The sequence below is a fragment of the Strix aluco genome, chromosome 4 (genome assembly GCF_031877795.1).
Source record: "Strix aluco isolate bStrAlu1 chromosome 4, bStrAlu1.hap1, whole genome shotgun sequence".
Classification (NCBI taxonomy): Eukaryota; Metazoa; Chordata; class Aves; order Strigiformes; family Strigidae; genus Strix; species Strix aluco.
The window spans coordinates 58,794,949-58,809,747 of NC_133934.1; the positions used below are offsets into that span (position 1 = coordinate 58,794,949).

The following is a 14,799-nucleotide window of genomic DNA, read 5'->3' on the forward strand; positions in this document are numbered from 1 at the left end:
GGCACGGCACGGCACGGCACGGCACGGCGCACCCGGGGGCTCCCCGCCTCTTATGCCGGCGCCGGCCCCCGCCAAACCCCTCCTCCCTGCCTCTGCCTCCCTCCCGCCTTCCCCGGCGGGACGGCCCGGCCCCCCCCCCCCCCCCCCCCCGATTTTTCGGTTTTTCCTTTTGGGCCATTCGTGTGTACTACTCAGCTAAAGCTCAGCCGCGGGTTGCCTCCGCGCTTTTGAGTTTTTCTATCGACGCAAAACGGCGCAAACTTGCAAAACAAGCGACTCGCTGTGGAGGGCCAGCGGGAGAGCCCGGTGGCCACCCAGCTCCCAGCGGCGAGCCTGCCATGCCTGCGGTTGCTCGCCTTTCGTCGGTGATTCTGGCGGCCAAAGTACTTCTGCTACTGACATCCTCGTGGGGGGCACCAAGCAGTTGACTTAATCAAAATTAGGGTCATAATTCGAGGACCTTCACAGCTCCTTATCTCACCGAACCTGTTTGTAAGTGTAGGCTGAGATGTACACTTGCATACATCCATCAAAGCCTGTATCTGTATTTCTTGTAAAGCAGGGCAAATTAGTAAGAGCTATTGTTTCCTATGTTTCTGTATACATAAGTAGGAAAGGGCTCTAGCCCTGGTGCTCTGATGCATTGGTACACCCTTTTTCAGTCTAGGCAAGACCTAAGTGTAACTGGTCCTATGGTCTCTTTCTAACCACAGCACCAATGTAGAACTGATTTACTTGAATGTGACATTTCTTCATGGTTACCCTTGAAAACCATCGCACTGGATATCAAAGCCCATAAGAAAAAGAGGGGACGATTCTGTGGGGAAGAAGGGCAGAATTCACGTCAAGAGGCATCGCATTTCCCAACAGCAAAGCTGCCGGTGGAGCACCTCACCTTTACCTTCTCCCTGCCACAGATGCACTCTCTCCCCGGCTGGAGGCTGCTCCTTGAGCTGCATGGGTAGACAGCCGCAAAACCTGCGCCCACGTCCTCGCTACCCTGTCTGTAGCTCAGCTGTGCCACCTGCAGCGCTATGTTTGGAAGAGTTTTCAGAGAGCATATGTAAAGCCACACAATTTCCTGTGCTGATGATACTTGTCTTTTCTAGATCAGTATCCAGTAAGTTGTCCCAAATTTTGCAGATGGAAGAAACACACCTCCTGATTTTTACATTTTTTATATCTCTGCCAGTAAGCCACCTTTCTGCTTCTCTAGTCAAGCATTTCTTTTCCTACAGGCATTTTCTTAAGCTTCTTCAGACAGTGTTAATTTGAAGCTCTGCAAGCTTTCACATTCCTGGTCCACCGGCAGCCTTGCCTTACCAACCAACAAAACCTCCATGTAGCAGAACTGGTAGGAGGCACCAGCAGCTACACCTCTAGATCCTGGCAGAGACAGCAGCTGTCTGTCTTCGGTGCCTTGTCCAGGCAGAAGGCATGGACTTAAAAGATATGAGGGAGCTGTCAAAGCTGTCAGCTAGGGCAGTATTGTGCAGGCAGCGATGAGATTCATTGATGGGTCTGGAGAGGAGAACAGGCATTTAGATCTGCTAACATCCAAACGGAGCCTAGGCTAGAGCCTGTCAGGAATGCTGCTTTGCAATCCTTCTCCATTTTGCTTGCTTCTCTGAAAGCTGGGGAATGATATTTAGCATAGGGTAGACGTAGTTCAAGTTGTACACGTTATATACTGGACCTAATTGCAATCCCTTTGTAACAGTAATGTAAAGAAAGGCTAGAGTTCAGGTGATGAATGCGAGCCTGAGGCCAAAGGCATTTCAGGAGCCAGGACTGTCCCGCACCCGCACCCGGCTGGTGCGTGGCCTCTGTCCCTGCCTAGCACAGCCCTGGCCCTGCTCCGGGCTGCTGGGAACGCTCCCACTGGGAAACTTCAGCTGGTTTTGCTGACCTGCCCGGTTTTGCTTGCACAGAAGCCCTGGACCACAAACAGATTTAAGGGATACGCGAGCTACTCCTTTACAAGCATGCATCAGCAGGCAGCCCTGCTTGTATCAGGGCTTTTTGTTCCAGGTTTAGCAAAAGAAAGTTTGTTCACAGCTAGATTACTAATTTCTTGAAGCAATACTAAACTTCACCAGGAAAGCTCAGGGTGGTAGGTGAAGTAGTTTGTTAAAAGGGGGGGTGTGGGGGGTGTGGGAGTGTGTCTGTGTGTGTCTGTGTGTGTGTGTGTGTGTGTTGCTTCTCTGTTCCTCCACAGCCATGAGGTTTAAGAATCAAGAAAATATTCCTCCCTCTTGACTCATAGTTCTTGCACACTCTTTTGATATTATCAGCAGGAACAAGCTTGCCAAGTCGCATGTGTAGAGCAGAGGAGGTCTCTTTCCCCTGATTAGCAGAGAGAGACCCTGCCAAAGACATAGGGCTTTCCAGCACTTTGTCACTTGGCTTTTTTAGACATCTCCTGCACTTTGTCACTTGGCTTTTATAGACATCTCCTGCTCCTTCCACTTGGCTTCATAAAGCTGTGGAGTAAATACTAGCAGCTATTTCTTCATGACATAGAGAATTATTAAAATAGTTTTTTTTAAAAAAAAAACTTGTGGTTTGGTTTTTTTTTGGTTTTTGGGGGTTTTGTTTTGGTTTTTTTTTTGTTTTTTTGTTTGTTTGTTTTTGTTTTGTTTTTTTGTTTTTTGTTTTTTGTTTTTTTAAATACTGTTTTCTCCATCCTGCGCTGTTTGCTTTCTGAACTTTTTAATTGATTTTTTGTCCACACTTGTTTAAGAGCTTTATCCTGGCAGGGTACCAGCAACCAGCAGCCCAGCTCCCTGTATGAATGATGAAAATGAGTAAATATTTCTAAGACCTATTCAAAGTATCCAAGTAAGGTGCCTTTGCCTCCCTATTTAACTGTTTAAGGAGTTACTATAACTTTGAAAAAACAATGTATTGCTAGTGTATCCTGAGAAGCAAACTCATTACAGATCCTCAGTGGAAAATAATCTGCACTGAAAATCTGTTTCAGTACAGAAAGGTAAAGATGGACAAACCGTACTTGTCTGCACCTTCTCAGGGATAGCCAGCTGCTTGGCATTTACTCTGAAAGAGGAATGGACTTGCCTGAGAGTCGATGCAGTGATCTGTGCAGCAGGCTGCTGAGTCAGTCGAACGCAGGATGAGTTAATTGGGTACAAATAGGCCAAGGGGAAGGCAGAAAAGAGCAAGATTATGTTACTTACTGAGCTTCACGGCATCACTTTCCAGAGCCATTTGCATGCTTGCTGGGTCCTGAATAATTTTTGAGAATCATTTCATTGCTGAATGTACCTGTAGTGTTTGCAGTTTCAGATTTTTAAATGGCAACTTTATTCTATATACATTTTTCTGACACAAGCTAATTGATATAATAGGGACAGTTGGTATTTTAGATTATATTCTTTTTTGGAAATATTTGTTTTTATCAGTTTTATCTCAACCAGAAACAATTACCTCATAAAAATCTTAATATGCCAAAGAGAAGAGAGTTCCTAAAATTAGTTTGCAAAAAGTTGACAGGTACTTGTCAGCTGCAGGAGGGAGCAGCCAGACAAAGGTGATGCCAGTGACTGCTCACTTTAGGTGTGGGCACATGGAAAACTGAGTCAAGCTGTAACCTGCCCAGACAAAAAAAATCAGGATATTTCTTAGTTTTGAACATTCTGTCTTGGTGTAAGCACATGAAAAACCTGCATCTTGGTTGATGTGACAGGAGCTGTGCCCAGCTTTGCTGTCAGAGACAGACTAAACCAGCCTGAGTGTAACTATACTAGCAGGCTGTGATCTCTCTGAGAAGGCTTGTGTACAGTATTTTCCTGAATACTGCAGGTCATGTATATATATTTGTATGCATGCATATATCTATATGCATCTATTTGTATATATGTGCATATAGACACATATATACCTACATATATATGGAGCATCCAAGCTTCAAGTTTTGAGCATGAATCCAACAACACTTTATTTTTCTACTGCAGCCAGGAGAGGAGAATGCCCTGTGAATACTCCGTCTGGAAATTAGCAGAAGCCAACAGAAGAGAAAACAAATTATTAACTCTGGGAAGTCATGAAGATTCTGCTTGCAGGAACATGACTTAAATGTCTTGGCATTCCCATGTTTGTCTTCTTTTAATATTTATTTGGGTGCAGTTGTTACTACTTGCTGGAACATGAATGCTTTGTCAGCTCATTTTGTTTTGTTCTTTTTGTTTTTAAACATTTATTTGTGTGTGATTATTATAACTGAGCCACTAGGTGAAGCTGTGTGAGACGAGGATATGAGAAGCCACTTCTATTGGGTTTTTTTTGACTTTTGTAGAGTCCTTGTTACAAATGGGTAGGGATTAGGAAGTTTAGAAGGTCCACAAAGCAAAATTCGATGTGAGTAATGGCCTTTAAGTATTTAATTAAAAGGTCCATTAAAAAAAAAAAAAGAGGGAGAAGCGTCAGGCATTTCACATGCAGCCCTGCGTGTGCTTTGGCACGTCACAAAATTCTGAAGGAAAGTCATGTCCCAGGAGTGCTGTAGGATGTGAAGGCTATAGGATACTGGTTAGCTGAGGTTTGACTTTAGAGGGAGTGTGATACTGAAAAATAACAGGGAGGCAGTAAAAGGACTCCAGCAGCAGCCAGGGCAGGTTTTGTTACCATACTGGTAACGACACCAGTGAACATACATAGACTGCAGGCAGAATGCTTACAGTGACTTGGCTAACATCAGAGTAGCTACAGCACTGAGAGGAAAAAAAGCAGGAATTGTCCAGAACGTACTTTGTTTCTTGGCAGGACAGCAGCAGCATCATCTGGAACCGCCTTCCCTCATCTACAAAAGGAGAAGAAAGGAGGAAGCTGGAAGAAAGAAAAGCCCAAGAGCAACCACAGCAGAAGCGAAGACTTTGCCTGGGTCTGGACTGCCTGGCTGGGGTGGCAGCAGCGCTTGCAGCCATCTGGGCCGCACGTGGCAGAGCAGCATCTGCCCTCAGTGGCGCTGGGCACGTCCTCAGGGATGCTGGGTACACTGAGCTGTATGTACCTCATCTGGAAAAGGGAGCAAAGCTATTTTTAGTTACCCCAAGAGTCTAAAACAGAGTTAGGTAAGTTTAATGGACATTTATGGAGATTACCAGGAGTTAAGAGTACAGGTCAAACCCTCATGGTGCTCATTCTCTCTCTTAGCCTAGAGCAGGGGTTCTCAACCTTTCCTTCACCACGGACCCCCTTTAAATACGTTTTGTGGCTGCGGACCACCAAGACTCAGTTCAAGATTTAAAGCACTAGACTGCATCAAATATTTATTTCAATTTTCTCATTAAGGGTCTTCAAATTTGGAGAGAAGGGGAAATAAGTTAATTTGCTAATGCACACACTCCTATTATAATCTTTATTGCAATGATTCCATATGAATTTAAAATAATAGCATCAACACTCTTGCTCAAATGGCCTATTTTATGGTATTTTAATGTGCTAATTCTAAATTTGATTCCAATTTTTACATTAAAATTTGATGAAAAGTTTTGACAATTCTTCTCACCTCCCCCCTTGTTTGTCTGTGTTCAGTCACCATATATTTTCGTTTACGGGTCCAGGGCCACCACTTGGAGGAACAGACCTCAGCCCTGTTGGGGCCCTAAAGAGGGCCGTTGGGTTAAGAAAATGTCTTTAAGAGAAAAACTGCCTAGTTAAAGTGGGTCCCAACAGCCACACTAGCACTGAATATACTAGCGTGTCAGGGCAGGCAGGGGTCGGGGCTTGAGTATGAGAGGAGCATTGAGGGGAGGGGGCTATGGAAAAAGGAGGCGCAGTGCTTGCCGCGGGCCAGATCAAATGCTTCCGGACTGGACGTTCCCCACCCCTGATTTAAGCCTTCACAGACCCCCTGTGACAACATCGCGGACCACAGGTTGAGAACCACCGGCCTAGAGTGAGTACATTTTTGAGGTGATGGAAGGGGAAACAACGGGGAGTGTTTTGTTTGTCTGAAATATTTTGGGATTTAGAAACCCAAACATTGAAATACTGCTTTGAAGAGATTACAGCTGCTGCCCAATGTTTTATTTTTCAAAAAAAGTCCTTTGTTCAAGGAGACTCCTGCAAAAATGTGTCATCTTAGACAAGGGTACTTGAAAATATACCATTCTGCAATAATTATTATGCTCCATCTTTTCTGAACTAACCGGATTTTTGGTAAAACAGACCTTCATATTTTCTAGCTTGCACTGTTACTCATGACACTGCCTGTGTACATCTTTATTTTTCAGCAGTTCAGGTTTATTTTTCACCTTCAGAATTACAGAAAGGGGAGACTGGTGATTTTCAGCTTTATTTCTTTGGTTTTTTATTGCATGCTATAGGAAAATGGAACATGTTGTAAATGCCCTGACTTTTGTGTGAATGTGAATACTGACTGACAGGACCTGCACTAGATTTCAAACTACAGATTGGCACAATGCAGCACACACTTTTTCCAATCCAGACAGACAAGAACAATTTTTTGCAGCAACACTACGAACTTTGTAATTATGCAAAATCAGCACCAATGGTTGGATTAATATTTTAATAATTACACACTTTTTACATTATGAAAATAAATCATAAATAGTGTAAAAATAATTCTGAAGATCAACTTCTCACAAGCAAGAAACAAAACCTGAAGTACAAAACTGAAAGAAAACAAAACAGTATTCAACTGAAAAACAAGGAGAAATTTTAATAATAAAAACAAAAGCATGCTGTTTGATCAGTTCAATTAAGTCAGGACCAGAGGCCACAAGAAAGTGGTAATTAATAACAAGTTAAAACGGGTGATTAAAACCTTGCAATTCTTTACATTACTCGCCAAAGGAGGTCTCGTGACATATTTACAGTGCTAAGACACTCAAAATATTTCTAGTATTGATAATATGATACCGACGCATGTGATTTTCCCCCCAAGCATTGTAATCCTTGCCAAATTACTTTTCTTTGTATTTTTATCACTTCTACTGCATTTATGAGACCATTTGCAATACAAAAATAACAGCACATATAGCTGAACTTAAAAAAGTAAAAAATACAAATAAAAATATATAATATTTTCCAAAGGAAAAAGTCAGATACATACATCTTAATAACATTTTTAAAGTTGTGTGATACTTTCCCAAACATGTACAATAATATAAGAATATCCACATATATGTTAACAATATGTAAAACATTCTTTCACCAACCCAACTCTTCATAATACTTCAGAGAAGTGTGCAAGTACCAATGGTATCTGGGAAATTCATACAATTTATTTTTTCAATAGAAACAACTAAAACACTAACGGTCCCAGGTTAAGTTAAGGCCCCCTGTTTTCCAAAGACAATTCAATTTCCAAGCAGCATTGATAACTGGATGCATTTAAAAACAAAATGAAACAAAAGCAACACTCCAAATCCTTTTTTTAAAATACAAACTCCACCTGTTTTGTGGAGTGTCTTTTTCAAATTCTGCCAGAAATGATGGTGGCAGGCACTTGTTTCTAACAGCATTTAATGAATCCAACCACCATGTAAAATACTTCAATAGCAGAGGGTGCAAGAAAATCTTCATTTGTACATGATAGCAACATTCAGATCCATAAAAGCAAGTTGCAGAAAAGAAAAAAAAAGTAAAATCAGGTGTTAGTTTTAATTCTAGTCACTGAAATAGAATCATTTTTTGCAGTGACTAAAAATTAAATTTTCTTTTGACCACTATCTTTGCAGATACTAGTGTTTTGTGTGACTCTGTAGTGTCAAAATTTAGGTCTTATTAGGTAAAATACAGAGATTTAAAAATGTAATTTAAGATGGTCAAGCAGCAGAGATCAGGAAATTAAAAAGGAAAGGTCAGCTTCTGCATGCCTTGAACATCTTCATCACATTCTATAGACTGGGCGTATCTGCAGTTTTTACTCACTGAAGTGGTCCTGATTTATGCAAAACCCCACTGTTGAAGTTGATAATATTCCCCTTGTTATTAAGATCAATACCTAACTCCTTCCTTCTGCATGTCGCAAAGCACTTTGCAAGGGAAGGATGCATTGCTCTCCCTGTTTTCTTGCTGAGGAAAGGGAGGCACAGCCAAGTGAAGAGCCTTGCATGGCTGAGCCCAGGTTTGCAATCCAGGTGCTGTGTTGGTCAGTGGGACAACTCTCTCTAAATCCTGACAGGATCCAGGATTTGAACCACATCCCCTGACTCGGCCTCCAGCCTTATGCAGCACCACCTCCCACAAGGACCAAAGGTCTGCTCATCTCATTTGGGGTTGCATTGTTTCTTTTGCTGGCATAACTGAGTAACCAATGCTCACGTGCACTCTTCCGCCAGTGTAACGCTCAGTGGATCTGATGCTAATTTTCCACCCTGTACATCAATCTTAAGAATTATCCCTTTTTAAACTCTATACTTTACACATGTGCAGGTTTATGGATTTGATCATTCTGAAACTCATTCATACTACTTACACAGTAGACTAATAGAATATATAAACAGCTGTATGAAGAGTGTCATTCTGCCTGGCTACACTATCAGAACGTGACATCAAAATCAGCAATAAATAAAAATATAAATCAAAAAAATACATTGTATCATTGCTTCATGAGTTAACATTTCATGCTTTACCTCAGGAAAAAATAAAAAGGTGTCCAAAGCATCCTGAAAGAAAGATTCCCCGTAGCTAATCTATGAATATGAAGACAAGGACCATGTATGTTAGATATATTCCATACAGTGCTTAAAAAACTTGCTGCTTCTGTAGCAGGACTTCTGCAAAATGTGGTAACAGATGATTACAAAACTCGGTATGAAACAAATACTGAAAACTCTCAAAGAAACAAGAATTAATCATACCTGAAAAAGTCAGGGATATAGAAACTATGCAGACTAATACCACTACACATTTCTACAACTGAAAAGACTGGTAGAGGAACTACTGTTCCTGTCACAAACTAAACAAAACAAATCATGTCTATTTGGAGGAATGCTACTAAAAGATACAACACGCAGGTGGTTCAAACTGTAGCTTTGCCATCAAAAGAAAAAAGATACACTAGCACCAAAAATAGTTGTTTTTTAAACAAAATAAACATGCTGCAAGTCTTCAAAGGGTGCTTTTCTTGATGAAATATTAAATCCGTTTTTTTTTCTTATACTGAACATGTAACTTTTCTAGATACTGTTAGGTTTCATTTCAAGTCAATCTTTGAGATGAAAATATTAATGTCAAATCTGTGTATGTACTTTATCCTGTCAAACTAAACTATCTGCTGTTCACCCATGGTCATTTAAATGGAATGAACTTTTCATGATATTGAACAATATGGAAGCTTTAAAAAGTTAAGTTAGATTATTTGGAAAAAAATCAAAGCGTTCCTACCTGGTGGGAGTTAAATAAAGAAATTTCTTTACAAGGCAGAAAAGAAAGTGAATTAAGATGCTTAAGTGTTTCTTCAGCAGGGTCTCAGTGTCACGGAGTTAAAGGAGAATTGAGTTTTGACTAACGCCTAACAGTAGTGTTTATAATTATATCCTGAATGAAGAAATCATGAACCGCGGTTCTGCTAACTTTATTGATGTGTGTAGAAATGGATGCTGTGAGGACAGTCTAAAAATATAGGTATACAAATTTAAAAAAATATGGAAGTGCTAATGACAGCATGCATTTAATAGCTGTTTATCTTGTTGCTATTTTTTAAATGAGCTGTGTTTGTGGCCACTCTTGATATGGAACTGCTAAAACATCTAGCCAGATAAGAAAACATCCCACCTGACTGTGCATTTGAATACTCTGAGGGACATTTAAAAAATATTTCATCTCACTGTATGATTGCCAGTATTTGACATTTTATGAAAATGTTTCACATCTATAACATACCTAGCCAGATGTGCCAAGTGAAGACATAAGTGTTAAGAGACTCTTTTCTGTTAGACGGGCAGCTTGCTCCTCAGTCTGTTGTTTTTTGAGATAGTGCTCCTTAAACAAGCAGACTAAAACTGACAAGTCAGAGGGCTTACATGGTGCTCCTCTTGTCCCCTTTCTGGAAAGTCCCTTATTCACATTACTGCTGTAGCACTCTATTAACACTTTATATTCAGTCTATGCCATGTGAAGGCTTTTAATATTGTAATCATGATTATTCAAACAGGTTGATACTTGCATCTGTGAATATTTAATAAAAACATTTTTTCTTGTACCTGTGAACACTTGTTTGTTTCTTACTATTGGAAAAATGGAACTGAGCAGTAAATATATATATATTCAGTATACATATCTATATAGTGTTGGAATTTTGTTTTTATTAGTAAGGTACCACTAGATGGAGGCCACTAAATTAATTTTTAGTTTTAAAAATCTGTGGAAGATTTTCCCCCATGAAAAGCTGGTTTTGTTTCTGATATATCAAAATGACAATAAAGATTTAGTAAAGTGAAAGACTGCATTATAGTGGCATTTCCATTCATCTGAGATTGTGCAGCAATACGAAAAGTGCAACCACAGCAGGTCCCTGTCTTCACATGATATAGAAATGATGGAGCAAGGAAAAATATGCATTCCAAGAAGGGCAAGGTGCCTGCACATGGATGGAGACAAGCTGTCTTCCTCAACTTTACTTTTGGTCTACATATGAAAGACAGCCTCAGAAAAGTAACTACAAAAGTTTGTGATCATCCTGCTATACACTAGGAACGGAAGTGATATAAAAAGAATTTCCATCTGCCAAATATGGCACCATTTCTCATAAACTAGTCTCTCAAACTAACTATAGTGCACCATATGAAGACTCAAAACTGGAAAAAGTACCTCATGGCAAAAACTACAAATGTGCACAAATTAAGTATTTCTAGCAAGAAAAAAAAGTGGAGAAGCAAAACTTTGGCAACGTTTCTGTAGAAAACTATTAATCTGAACAGAAATACCGACACCTTTAACAGTGTAGTGCGATGACAAGTGTGCAGTGGTAATCACACAGACTTGTTTCTCTCCAATGTTTTTTGAGTAGTAATGTCCACTAAGGTCACTGTAACAGCAGAAGAAGAACAAGAAGAATAAATCAGTCTGTGAAACACAAAAATAAACTCTTTTCTTTTTTAGACTTACAGGCTTCAAAGACTCTGAAATAAAAACTGTTAATACTGAAATAAGATGAACATGTGACTTGAAGTATTTTCTCCAATGCCATCATCATAAATGTTGAATAGATTATTGAAATGCATCCTTTATGGCAACAGTTATGGGAAAAAGAAACAAAATTAACCATAGCTTCCAAAATTCTGCAGAGAAGTTCAGCTAGTTTTGTGTAATTTGAACTGTATCACCTGAAAACCACACCATGGTACATACATCTCTGGCCAGTTCCATTATCCTCCTCCTCTGGAGGAGGATGTTCCAATTCATCCCCGCCTCAAGAATGCTTTTTCCTCCAGCAGTCCCAAAATACAATATGCAGAGCATATACTCTGTCCATCCTTGAGTAAGGTTGAGAAGCTTCTGGTCTCAGGCGGTGTCTGCCACCAAGTGATCCCTGCAGCACCTCTGTAACCTTTTCAAACAACCCACAGAGAAGTCTGGTTTCTTCTTCTAACTTCTTTCCTTCTTGAGTAAGGACTCGACAGGGCCTATCGTGAATGTCTTCGCGACCGTGAGCAGTGCAAGGCAAACCGATGCTGATTAACCGGCAGGACCCTCTTTGATCAAAGGGGCCAGGTGACCCGCAAGACTGGAAGCCATCCACCTGCAGCTGGAACTCTATTCCCCAAAAATTCAAGGCCTTTTTCTATCCTCCTCTGGTTTATCTCTTTTTAGCAATAAGCCATGGTGTGACTCCCTTGAGATGACAAAAGGAAACAATTCAGAAGCTGGAATCAAAGGTCACTGTGAGCAGCCATTTAGCACATGACGTGATCACACAACAAGCAGGTTTGGCACACAAACTCATGCTTTTAGTCCGTACAAGCAGATATGGTGGCATGAATCAGTGAAGTGTTTAAGATGGACATGGAAGCCAAGTCAGTAAACTCCAACAGCAGCTGGTACAGTACATTTCATAGCATTTTGCTCTTATTTGGTCACAATTTCTTGTAAACTAGTTCATGGCACTCATTGTCCATGCAGGTCCACAAGCCAAAATATAAGAATTTACAGAAATAATCAGATTTCTATTATTGATCATTGTATCAAGATCATTCTCTCTCTCATTAGAGAGAGAATCTTTGCAGGTTTACCCTGCAGTTATATATCATCTAACTGCAGATGTAAGTGAAAAAAAGATGTACACATGGACTATTGCAAACAAGTAGAAGCAGCTACATGTAAACATATCTCAGACTTGTAAAATTGAATTTTCAGTTTTCAACTATAAATACAAAAAGTGGAGCACTATATACACAACTTCATGCTTGTAAGGTTAGATTCATCACTGCAGAGACAAAAAGAGATACAGATTAATCAAATTAGTAAACCGATATTTCAAATTTCTATTCCAAATTCATAGAAAAGGCAGACTTGCAGATAGGGATAGTTATTTCCTCAGCACCAGCTATTATTCAGAGATAAATGCACCCAGGATTTCACTTATGCGTTATGTTTTCTAATGTATTATACACCAGTATCCCTCCATCTACATTATTCTGAATGCTGTTTTTAAATCTAGCAGTGTCTAGGTTAAATCTTTACTAAAATAACGTTGCCAGTTAATATTAGCAGACAACATAACAACCAGGAGAATGTATAGAAGAATAGAAATGTAAGGCAAAGAGAAGGGCAGGATGCACTGTTCTTCTGGGTATCCCAGAAAAATAATATCATAATAGATCAATAGAAATATTTGATAAAAATGCCATATCCATGAATTTTTATCAAGAATGGAAAGCAGCGATAAAGTGCAGAAACCAAAGGATGTGTGATTCTTCATATGAAAGAGAAAAGTCTTGGAATTTCCAGAAATCCAACGCCAACTGTTTCTACAATACTGCCTCAATGAGTTATTACTTCTACATATATTACAACCCCATCACACCGACTACTGTCATGGTGAGGTCTTATTTTGCATTGTTGCATACATCTGTCTAAGAGGCTCTGAAGTATATTCTGATACTGTTCAGTATCACTGTGACAGGCTTTTCTGTGTGTCAAGCAAGTACTGCCCCTGAAAAGAAAAAGCTCTGCCCATCCTACCTTTTGCCAACAGCCAGGCATTGGTAATCCATCAGGACCCTGTTTCAAGGAGGGGGGGGGGCGGGGGGGAAACAAGCAAAAAAGCATAGTTAGGTTTGATAGGATAGATATTACATCAACATCTGTTAGAACAGCTGAAGCAGCTCTGACTTTTTATCTACTAAATAGCTACCAGTTCCTAACTTATTTCCTCTCTTGTTCTCAAGGTGAAAGAAATGCCAAAGGAGAGAAGGTTTACACTGTAAATACATATGTGCGCCTCTCTGCCATAAAGATTTTTTTTCCTAAATCAAACATCTTCATCAGTTTCTTATTGCTGTTAGAGCTCAGGCTGCATATTATTTTAAATATAATCTGTTATTCACAACAATCTGTAGCTGAATGTACAAGATCAATGAGCAAAAAAAATATTATCAGTTTTATCTGGAGGGTATTGTGTTTTATGGGCCCCTAGTACAAAGTTAACCCAATGATAAGATAGCAAGTCTCAAATTTGAGTGGGATCTTTTCTGTTCACTTTCATTCTTAGCTTCCGAATGAAGCAACAAAATCTTAAGGCCTGAACATACCTCAAGTGACACAGTGGAAGAAAACATCAGTGGTGGGAGGAGGGCAGTACAGCAGCACTGATTATTTCATTGCTTGGATAATATGCCCACCTAATTTCTTCTTATGTTAGTGAGAGTCACTCCATTTCTTTTCTGTCACCACCCTATTTTCACATATCTCCATGTGTCCAGTAAGATCAAAGCCAACTTTTGACCACAGTCAAACCGGTTTGCATGGAACTAATTCCAATTTACATGGCTATACAGGACTTATCCAAAGAGTTACATGCTCAGAATTAGAGTTACATGCTCAGAATTAGGGGCACTAGATCATACATGAGCAGAAAAAAATCAGGCCCTGACATTTTTTAGAATATAGAATAACAATACTTGTTATATGTGAATTTACATGTGAAGACAGTGGTTAATGAGAATATTTGAATGTGCTTGCATGTAATCTGATAGGAATGCTTGCTACCTAAAGCAAGAAACAGTGCTGTGTGCTTAGCAGCTTATTCTATGAACAGAACATTTTTCATCTATCAATGATTGTTAGTGAATCTCCAGATATAAATGATAATACAGAGAAACATTTTTAAATTACAAAAGCATGCTTGATTATCCCCAACAAAATATGAGATATGGTTACCATTAATTGGAAGCAAACAAAATGGACTATGGAATAATCTTAATGGACTATGTATTTAAGATTAAAATCCATCGACTTCAAATTAGAAGTTCTATAGTTGAAATAAAATCTACTTAACATTCATCTTAGAGAACCGTGCTTAAGCACCAAACAATATCAGAACATGCAGATCAAATTTTACTGTGAACAAATGAAAATCTTCCTTGTATCTTTAAATGTGTATGTACTGTTCTTCTTTTTTTAAATGGAAAAGAATTTAAACTTACTTTGCCATTAAATAAAAATCACTGTTGCCAGATTGGTACAAGGGAGAGGGACAACAAGTAGCATTTTAGTATAGGTGGGAACTTGAATTCATGCTAACATAGGGTGGGGAGTGTTGTGTGTATTCCAGGAAGGTAAGTTCCAAGGGTAAGACCATTAAATTGA

General features: G+C 39.6%; 1 protein-coding gene across 1 annotated transcript in view; it reads right to left on the minus strand.

The window, feature by feature from the left end:
• Nucleotides 1-6,677: 6,677 nt before the first annotated feature.
• The window catches only part of COL25A1 (collagen type XXV alpha 1 chain), a 323,220-nt gene continuing 315,098 nt past the window's right edge, over nucleotides 6,678-14,799 (minus strand). Inside the window, exons 37-38 of the mRNA XM_074823252.1 lie at nucleotides 13,174-13,212; nucleotides 6,678-11,824 (exon numbers count right to left, since the gene is read on the minus strand). Coding sequence (XP_074679353.1) covers nucleotides 11,789-11,824; nucleotides 13,174-13,212 — 75 coding nt within the window. The 3' untranslated portion in view covers nucleotides 6,678-11,788. The remainder of the gene's footprint in view (nucleotides 11,825-13,173; nucleotides 13,213-14,799) is intronic.